Raw genomic sequence first — 10,132 nt, forward strand, 5'->3', positions numbered from 1 at the left:
CAAAGAAAACAAAAAAACCCCACTCTCACAAGTCCTCTGTGAACACAGCAGAATTTACGAAGCTCTTAGGACAATGTGGAACAGTTTACAAAATAGTAAAAAAAATTAGTTTAATACTAGACACGTATGTTGTTAAAGTCCTTTGGCCGCACTGCAGTGCTTCGCTACACCTTTCTCTCTCCCCCTCATTTTACCTGTCTTTTCTGCCTCCACCAAATTTCAAGTTTATTGCCCCAAAGCAGAGTAATCTAAGGGTATCTTACTGCCATGCATTCTCCTAATCAATATTATTAGGGTCTCACTTTCCACCCCAATTCACCCATCAAACTATTTTCCCTATGAAACACATCTCCCCCTCCAAAAGCAATTAGAGTGCCTGCTGTTAGAAAAATCTTTTCACATCTGTACAATGTGTAGAAATTATTAAGATGAAGAGCACCGTCTAGTCCGTGAAAATCTGCAGAAGAAAACCTAGAAAAAGAAAACTACGTCTTTTACAGAAATGGAATCATAGTCTGGAATCATATAATGCAACAGTTTTAATCGCACTGTGAAATGCCAGCATAAAAATAAAATCAAAGCAAACAAAAAAAATCCCACGCTCGCCGTCATCCATGTATCCAGCACTGTCCCAGGCATTTCAACATGTTGAGATTGGTCCAGTGAGCACGTTCTGAACACCACCTCAGTGTCAGACATAACAGATAAATATGAAAAATCACATCCCTGATCGTGAGAAGAGACATCTTGTTGAGGGCATTAGACTATAAACATATAACTTCCCTACACCGTGGGACACGTTATTTCGGAGAAATGGACTGGTCTAGGGCATGTCTAGGGGGAGAGTAAGGCTGAAGTGAAATCTGAATTGCACGTCTTGACAGATGACGACTTTTCAGTCTTCAGTGTAGTGGCGGAGCTTCCGTTGTGCCTCTTGAGAAAATCAACTGATGCTTTCTAGCTGGCAGATCTTTCCCTGAAAATAGATGACAGCTTGTGCATGAGATGGTGGGGAAGGGAAGAGAAGATGGCTCCGTGCTCCCTGTCTTCCACTGTGGGATGAGTGAATGGAAAGGAATCCCGCCGCCTGTAAGACAAGCGTTCCTGAGTCCCTTCAGGTTGGCAGAAAAAGTTAATGATCACTTATCACTTCCTCTCTCCTGCTGGTAGAATTTGTTTCAGTATCAGGGATGTTACGGGACTCGCGTGCATCAGTGGCCGTGGTCAGTATCTCTGTCAAATAGGAAGGGACAAAGTTCAAAGCCATAAAACTACTCTGCACCCTGTGGAGGCAGGGAAGAACTTTCTGTCGTTGTTTTGTTTTGTTTTGAATGACGAATAATTCGTGCTATTTTCTTAGGATTCAGAATTGGAAAAATTTCAAGGCTCGCCTCCCCATTATGTAGTCATTTGAGATATTTCCCCAAATCCTTCCACCAGGCTTCATTTTTTACAATCTCCAAAAATACAAATGTCTTTGCTCTCCTTCTCACCCTCACCATTCCATTAAGTGCTTTCCACACCACTTTCTCTGCCTGGCTGAGGCTCTTCTTTGATGCCATTTGAATGGCATCGAAATGTTTAGATTTAAAACACAACCGACCACTTCAAAAAAGGTAACTTTCTAACAGTCACCAACAGTAAACTAGAAACTGTTTATTAGTTAAAATAAGTACTAAGTGAGTTGCTTAGTACTTATTTCCAAAGCTGGAGAAACTTAGTACTTTATTCCAAAGCTGGAGACAATTACCCTTGACCTCAAAAGAAAAAACGGAAAGCTCTACTATTTGATTCAAAATGAAGTTCATCAGTCCTTTGAACAGGAATGCAAAGGGAGCACTCCCATCCGAGCTTCAACAAGGGAAAGCGATTCAGGAAAACATGCTGCAGATGTGACCCAAGAACTCAGAACTCAGCCTATCTTATCTCAGAGAATGACAAAGATATCTTAACAAAGTATACCTAGGTGTCAGCTGAGACCTTCCTGCTTGGAGATCTGTTTAAATTGGGCTCAAATGCAAGTTCTGCAGATTTCTCCCCTAACTCCCCACAATTCCCTCAAGTCCTCAAGATTTATTTCTACAAGTTTCTCTCTGTCTCTAAGCTTCCAAGCAAACAGAAACAATTTCTCTTCTGTTTCATATCTGCTTGTTTCTACAGAAAATCTGCTCCCATCATTTTGTTCTGTGCTGTCCAATATGGTAGCCACTTGCCACATAGAGCTGTTTAAATTTAACTAATTAGAATTAAATAAAGTTTAAAATTCAATTCCTTACTCACCTTGGGTGCTTGATGGCCATATGTGGCTAGTGGCTACCTCATTGACACAGCAGATTGGAGCATGTCCATTATCATAGGAAACTCTATTGCACAGTTGTACCAGCATATCATGGATTGAAGAGAGCTTACCGAATATTTGTGGACATATGGGAAGAGGTTACTTTTGTTAAAATCAGAAAATTTACTTTGATCTAGCAGGATGTGGTGGCTCATGCCTGTAATTTCAGCACTTTGGGAGACCGAGGCAAGAGGATTGCCAGAGCCCAGGGACTCGAGAGCAGCCTGGACAACTTAGCAAGACCTCATGTCTATAATACATTAAAAAAAAAATTAGTCAGGTGTGGAATGTGCCTGTGGTTCCAGCTACTTGGAAGGCTGAGGCGGAAGGATCACCTGAGCCCAGCAGGTCGAGGCTGCAGTAGCCACGATCGTGCCATTGCACTCCAGTTTGGGTGACAGAGTGAGACTCTGACTCAAAAACAAACAAACAAACATAAATAAATAAATAGAAAATTTACTTTGATCTCAGCATTTTTTTTTTTTTTTGAGTTGGAGTCTCACTCTGCTGCCCAGACTGGAGTGCAGTGGCCACTCCCGGCCACCGCAGCCTCGACTTGCTGGGCTCTGGCGATCCTTCTGCCCCAGCCTCCCAAGTAGCCGGAATTACAGGCACGCGCTACCACGCCCGGCTGATTTTTTAATTTATTGTAGAGATGAGGTCTCGCTGCCCAGGCGGGTCTCGAACCCGCGGGCTCAGGCCATCCACTCACCTCAGCCTCCCAAAGGTGCGGGATGACAGGCTGAGCCACCGAGCCCAACTGATCTAAGCATTTTTAATCACCCATATCTTTTCAGGCATGCGTCATCCCTCTGTCAAGATTCACCAATGATATATTTCCATCTGGAGGACCTAGGAAGCCAGGATGAAGCATAGATGAAGGTAATATGCTTCAAGTGGGCTGAGAGCCTGTATTCTCCCGGGAGGGCAAGGGAAACATTTCTCCCTAAGAAAGAGGTACACGTCTTCTCCAAAAATATAATGTGTAGCTTTTCTCTGTGGGAAAAAGAAGATATGAGTGAGCTTGTTTGTCCCTTAGAACTTCTCAAAGGAAATGCCTAAGGAGGAAAGGGGCGGGTTTGAAAACAACTCCTCTTCCTCAGTTTGCTGATCAGTTGAGCCACGAGAATTCGCTGAGCATAAGACTGCACAGATGAAGGAGGTGTGATCCCTGAGCTGAAGTAGCGTAGTGAATTCTCAGGTACACAGGCAGGAAACGGAAACTTAAAGCACAACTATGGGATATGTCAGCACAAGGGCAGGTATCTCAGCAGTCAAAGAGCAGAACAAGGAAAGACTTCCAAAGGCATGTTGTGAACCCAACTGAGCTGAGTCATTGTGGTAGGACAGGGACCAGGGCGGGGTTCTTCAACTTCTTCCCATCTCCTGCCCCTTTCCCCCCACACCTCCACCCACACGCCCGGATCCTGGCCCTTAATCACAGTCAGTGTTTTCTGAACTGATTAATTAAAAGACGAATAAACATGCCCAAATGAGGAAAGAGAAGAAGGGCGTCATAAGCAGGAAAAAATGACATGAAAAAAGGCATGCAGGCGTGACCTTGGATGGGATGTCTCCGGAAATACCAGCAGGGGGTGTTGGAGCACAAGTTTGAGCGGCTGGAACATCCAGAAAGGAGGGAAGAGTGACAGGAGCAGCTAGACTTGGAAAGATTTTCCTGCTATGCTGAAAGTTTGGGTAACAATGGACCTCGACTGTAGTATTTCATCATAAGTGCAATGACATCAATTTGCACTATCAAAGGAGTACTCTGATAACACACATACTTAAATTAACATTTTCTAATGACGTTTTCATCTAATCACCACCAAATCTTAGAACGTTGTGAGTTCATTCCAAACTCTCTCTAATCTCAATTATTATCTGGTATTTTAGTTCCTGTTTGTATTAAAAGTAAAATGAAGTTAATATTAATTTTACTCTAAGCATATTATTCAATACAGTCAATACTAATTTCTTAATTGTAACTTATGTCTTTCTGCTGGAATCATTTTATTTTATTGCTGAAGAACATGATTGAGCAGTCATTTCGATGACTCTATGGATAACAACGCTTCTGAGTTCTTATACTTTTAGCATGTCTTTATTTCACACTCATCCTTAAAGATCGGATGGCTGGGTATAAAACTCCAGGTTGAAAGTTGCTTCCCTTTGCACTTTAAAGGTAGTATTCTAGAGTTTCCTGGCTTCCGTTTTATTGCTACAGTGTGTGGTAGATATGCTTGTCTTACATTGCTCACAGGGATTTTGTTAGGATCTCATTTGGTGAGTGACTTAATACAGTGCCATTCTGATCCTTGCTACTTTGTAGATAATCATTGCTGATTTGTGGCTTTTAGGTTCTTGCTTTCTAAATTTCATATGTGGTGCGTCTACATGTAGAAATTTGTTTTACTAGTCCTACTTAGTATTCAGTGGGCTTTTTTGATTCAGATATTTCTCAGATCCCTCATATTCTTAGATCCCACAGTTTTATGTGGGTTCTATCCATGCCCTCATTTGGAGTTAATCAATGAGAGGGTTCAGTGAGAGACCTCTTAAAGTCCTATGAACCTCTGATTCTCTTGTCTACTTGCCTACTTTCTTTTCTCAAGTCTTAAAATCTTTATAGAGTGGCATGAAGATCACAGAGTGAGGGTTGACATCGGTGGTAAAGCAGAGGGGACCCACCTAATCACGTACTTTGTCAAAACTTTTCTGTCTTACATCTGGACCTGCAATTATGCATTTAAAAGGATTGGAGTTGTCTGTTCTCCACTGTGCTGTGAAGCAATGACAATTCCTGTCTGGCTGCCTAAAGGAAAAGGAGCTTGTGTTAAACTGGTAGCACAGAAAATTCATCTGGTAATACCAGAATTCATCTGGTAATACCATCCTTCCATGTACAGATTAGGAAACTGAGGCTCAGAGAGGTTCAGCAGCAAGCCCAGTGCTACACAGCAAGTGGGAAATAGAATTAGGACCTGAGCCAAGAGCCATAGGAAGCCAAACCTGTGCTCTTGCTTCCCCCAGAGCCTCATCAGGATGGAAGGCATTCTCGAGAATATTCTTTGCAAACCATGAAAGCATCCCTTTCTCAGGTCCTACCAAGAATTTATGCACAGGTTGGAAACATCCAATGACAACGTAAGTAGCATTGTTAGAACAGCAGTGGGCTGGGAGCAAGGAAGCCTGGCTTCTGATACCTGCTTCACCCATAGCTAACTGCAAATTAAACTCGTCATGTTTTTCTGGGCCTCCGTTTCCTCAACAGAAGAGCAAATGAGTGAGATTTGATAATGACCATGTTACCTTCTAGACTCACCGTTTCCAGGCATAAAGTTCCTTTACAGACTTAAGTCTGTGGTTGAAGGTTAAATGATCTCTGGCACTACAACTTGGTTTAATCCCTTGCCGTCTATACTAGAAAAGAACATCTTATTACCCTTTCCAAATCAGCACTTTTCAATAAGACTGTAATTCAGACTTAGATTTAAAGTCAGAAGGCCTGGGTTCAATAGCCAACGCCCCCACTAGCAAGCATGGTAAACTGGGGCAGGTTTCCCATCTCTCTTAACATCGAGTTTCGGCCAGGTGCGGTGGCTCAGGCCTGTAATCCCAGCACTTTGGGAGGCCGAGGTGAGAGGATTGCCTGAGCCCAAAGGTTTGAAACCAGTCTGAGCAACTCGGCAAGACCTCGTTTCTACAATACATGAAAAAATTAGCCGGGTGTGGTGGTGCACGCCTGTGGTTCCAGTCACTTGGAAGACTGAGGCGGAAAGATCATCTGAGTCCAGCAGGTTGAGGCTGCAGTGGCCGTGAGCATGCCGCCGCACTCCAGTTTGAGCGACAGAGTTAGACTCCAACTCAAAAAGAAAAAATCGAGTTTCTAGAATGTGTATTGGGGATGCCTGTCCCACACTGCTGGCAGAGATTTTGTTAGGATCTCATTTGATGACTTAAGTAAAAACACTTTATTGTAAAATATTCTATCAGTGTAAACTGTTTTGACATATTTTCCCTGCATTAGAACAAGATGTCAGTGCCTTGTTCTACAGAAGAAATTCAAGTAGTTGAGATCTAAGGAACTGATGCATGCTGGGGGAGATGAGACTGGTGTTTTCGTGAGGAAAATGTGTGTATGCACCTCAAGTCACACCACATTAGTGCACCCGGCCCTGAAAGAAAATCCTTTCTGTGAGGATAGAGACATGATTCTTCAGAGCTGAAATGGAGCATCTCTCTAGAACAGAAGGAGACATAAAGGAAATCCGTAACGCAACGGGATGAAAAGAGAGACAAAAGAAAAAGTAAAGTAAGGGGAGAGGAAGAGGGACTTAGGACCGATGACAGGATACTGTCAGTTTGGATAATGGGATGGAAAGAAAAAATTCTGTTTACACATGGGGAGAGGTTCTTTTCCTGGCCAAAGCTCAACCTACATACATTCTCAAGCCATCTCTCATACGGTTCTTTTTTTTTTTTTTTTTTTTCACTATAGATAAGACTTTTATGGGTAGACTAGTATTCGCAAACAACATTATTACTCTGTGATTAAAATACAGGTTATTAATTCTTGAGGAAAGAAAGTATAAAAGCTCCAGAAACTTTCACCAGGACCACACGAGACGCTGAAGAAGGCAGGTGTCCTCAGAGCCTCGACTGCCAATCAGGTAATCCTCCCTGCGGTCGAGGCGTTTCTTTCAACATCTGTTTTCCTCTGCCGGCTAATAACGGGGCCAGAAATCACAAATTATAGCTTAAATGATGTTAGTCATGCTTTCTGTTCACTGTGTTGTTTGATGTGAATTACTTATTTTCTTTCCTTCCCTCATTGTAAAGAGAGAGCATTGACTTTGGTGTCAAACTGTTGGGTTAAATCGTGGCTCTACAGTCCCGCATCTGTGAAACTTGGGGAAGGTTACTCGATCTCAATGAATGTTGTGTCTTCGTCTGTAACATACGTTAATGAGACTGAACTGCAACCGAGTTATGAGAGTTGAGTGAGGTGCCATGTAGTCAATTCGTGACCATTCAGCGAGCATCAGCTCACCAAAAATTATTTATAGGCTCCTCAACAAGAGGCTGGCCCTTCCTTCTCCTCGTTGCTCAGCCTGGCAGAGAAGTTCTAACAATTTGCGTTTTGGAGGGGTTTCAGGACATTGAAAATATCCTCTTACCTATGGAAGGAAAATTCAGCAAAGGTGTGCAGGTTCATGAAATGACTTTGAAAAGGAGGGGGTGTGGGAAGGCGTCACAGCTCTGCACTCTCAACCCTTTGTCCCATACTCTGTTGATGCTGCCTTAAAGTGTCCGTAGATTTTCTAAGAAAGTCTTCATTTCAAATATTATATTGTTCCATTCTCTTTCAGCAATCTATTATTTGAGAGTTAGATCATGTATCCTGATTATTGGATCACCGAGTATGGTCAAATGAGAATTCAATAAATCAGAACCCAATTTCATACTTACACTAAAGTAAGGCCCAGACATATGAACATATAAAGGATTATGGATAAATATTTTACTCTTAAGTGACAAGGATAGCCATACATTCTGAGGTACTTTCCAAAAACCATAAGGGAAACCAAAAAATGACAATATAATTTTTGAAAATTTCAGAATGGCAAAAATATATAAACAAGAGAAAAATACAAACTGGGAAATACTATTAGTAACAGGTTAAAGACAATAAATATACCCCAAAAAAGTCTCACAGATAACTGAAAAAAAACACTGAAATTTTAAAAATGAGCAAAGCCGTAAACTGAAAATTCATGAGAGAAGTCCAAAAAACCAATCATTATAGGTAAAGATGTTCAACTTTATGTGTAATTTTAAAAGATTAAAAACCCTAAGGTTTTTAAGAAATATATACAAACATTAACAACAACAAAAATTGACAAACTCAAGTATTCATTGAGAGATTGGGAGACCAACATTCCTGACCCCTGTTAGAGAAATGTATAGAATAGCCAATTAGAGAACATTTTAGCAAAGAGTATCAAAATGATAATGTGCATGTTCTGTGATGCTGCAACCTTGCTTATGTGAATTTATACTAAAGAGAGACTCAAAACTGCATAAAAGTTGAGTGCAAGAAAATGTATCGAATCAATCTGTTTCTGAGAAACAAAACCAGGTTACAGAACTATATAAAAACGTACCCAGAGAGAGACAGACAGAACAATTTCTGTAGGCTAGTCACCAAATTATTTATCTCTGGGAGGTGGGCTTTACTTGTAATTTTCTAGTCTTGCACTGATCTTATCATGACTCATGTGTTGTTTGATAATGGGGAAAAAGATAACAAAGCCATTTTCTTTTTTTAAAAAGTAACATCTAAGTATAAAGAAAGAATGCTGAACTGAAGTCAGAGCTGCTTATAGCTGGTGACCATGAACAGAGGACTTCCTACCTATTGGCCTCTGGTCCTCTCATCTGTAAAATGTGGGTATTGGACCCTATGCTGATTTGAAATTCTAACATTAAAAATTCAGTGTTGGAACCTCTCTACTGGATTTTCTTGACTAGAAAGCCCACTACCATCTTATCTGTGAGAAAGCGTGCCGTGGACGCCCTCTGCTGGCTTCCCTGAAAATAGCAGGCCAGCTCTGAGCCATGTACAAATAAATGGCCTCCATTGAAGCAATGACACTGCTCAGCCCTTTGTAGGTAGCAGGACTTGCAGGTGAGAACAAAATCTCAAAAGTTAAATTTTTCTAATCTCTACATTTAACCTGAGATTCCCTTCATTGTAAAGTCTGGATTTAGCCAGAAAAAATATTGTATTCTTTTCCTCTATGTGTGCTTTGGCATCTAAATTCCCGGGCCCTTCTACCAGTGCAAATGTGTTCAGATTCACAGATCTGGGTGAATCCAGAAGTGTCAAAGACAAACTTGCAAGGACTCTGAGATCCTGGCAGTAGCAGTGTCCTCGGGGGAAGAGGAAGATGGCTTCCAAAAGCCTGCGTGTGCTCCTGCTGCTGAGTTGTGCGGCCAACTCTGAGGTCCTGGGTGGTGAGTACCCATCACGGTTGATGTTCACGCAGTGTGTGTGACAGTCGTCCACTTGCCCCCCAAAAAGTTTAGGCGATGCAGAAAACAGATATTAAAAACAGGAATGAAAAACAATGTGAATGTGGTAAAAAAGTTTAAGAGCTCTAGAAAAAAAGGGAAAGCTCAAATCTATAAGATTGTAAGCCATACTCAGACCATCAGTCAGGAGTGACTTAAAATATTAATTCTGCAGACTTCCTGTGAAGGGTAGCGATAATATGTCGAAAGCACCTGACACCTAGCAGACGGGCAGTAAGTCGGAGCTGTGATTGGAACTTCCCAGGGTTCGGGCACTGTTTTCCTATTTAGCCGTGTCGGGAACTGCAGTTTGCAAGAGACCTGCAACTCGTCGGAGAGACGGCTCTTACACGCTCATAGACCGCGCCAAGCGTCAGGCACAAAGTCTGCGTGTCAAAGGGTCGAGGGCGACGCCACAGAGTCCACGGGCGGGCGGGCGCGGGGAAGGCCACGTGAGCCAGCCCGCAGATGCCCGAAAGGGAGGGAAGGAAGCGCGGGCCCCTCTGGGGCGACTCCGCGGTGCCCCTTCGAGGACAACGAGGCGGAGGGCAGGGCAGGGACGCGCCCGAGCCAGAGCGCGGGGCCGGGGCCGCCGGGCGCGAGTCCGGGCGCCTTCCCGCTGCGGCAGGACTTGCCGGGCCTTGCGCCGGAGGGGCGGGCGCGACGGCCTGCGCGGCGCCCCTGCTGCCGCCCCGAGGGGTCCGCCCGTCGCCGGCT

General features: G+C 43.0%; 1 protein-coding gene across 1 annotated transcript in view; it reads left to right on the top strand.

Annotated features, from left to right (window-relative positions):
• Positions 1-6,963: 6,963 nt before the first annotated feature.
• REG4 (regenerating family member 4) overlaps positions 6,964-10,132 on the top strand; it is an 18,708-nt gene continuing 15,539 nt past the window's right edge. The window contains exons 1-2 of the mRNA XM_008064755.1: positions 6,964-7,011; positions 9,198-9,358. Coding sequence (XP_008062946.1) covers positions 9,292-9,358 — 67 coding nt within the window. The 5' untranslated portion in view covers positions 6,964-7,011; positions 9,198-9,291. The remainder of the gene's footprint in view (positions 7,012-9,197; positions 9,359-10,132) is intronic.

This window comes from Carlito syrichta, unplaced genomic scaffold (assembly GCF_000164805.1).
Source record: "Carlito syrichta isolate Samal-C Ts95f unplaced genomic scaffold, Tarsius_syrichta-2.0.1 Scaffold308000, whole genome shotgun sequence".
NCBI classification, from domain to species: domain Eukaryota; kingdom Metazoa; phylum Chordata; class Mammalia; order Primates; family Tarsiidae; genus Carlito; species Carlito syrichta.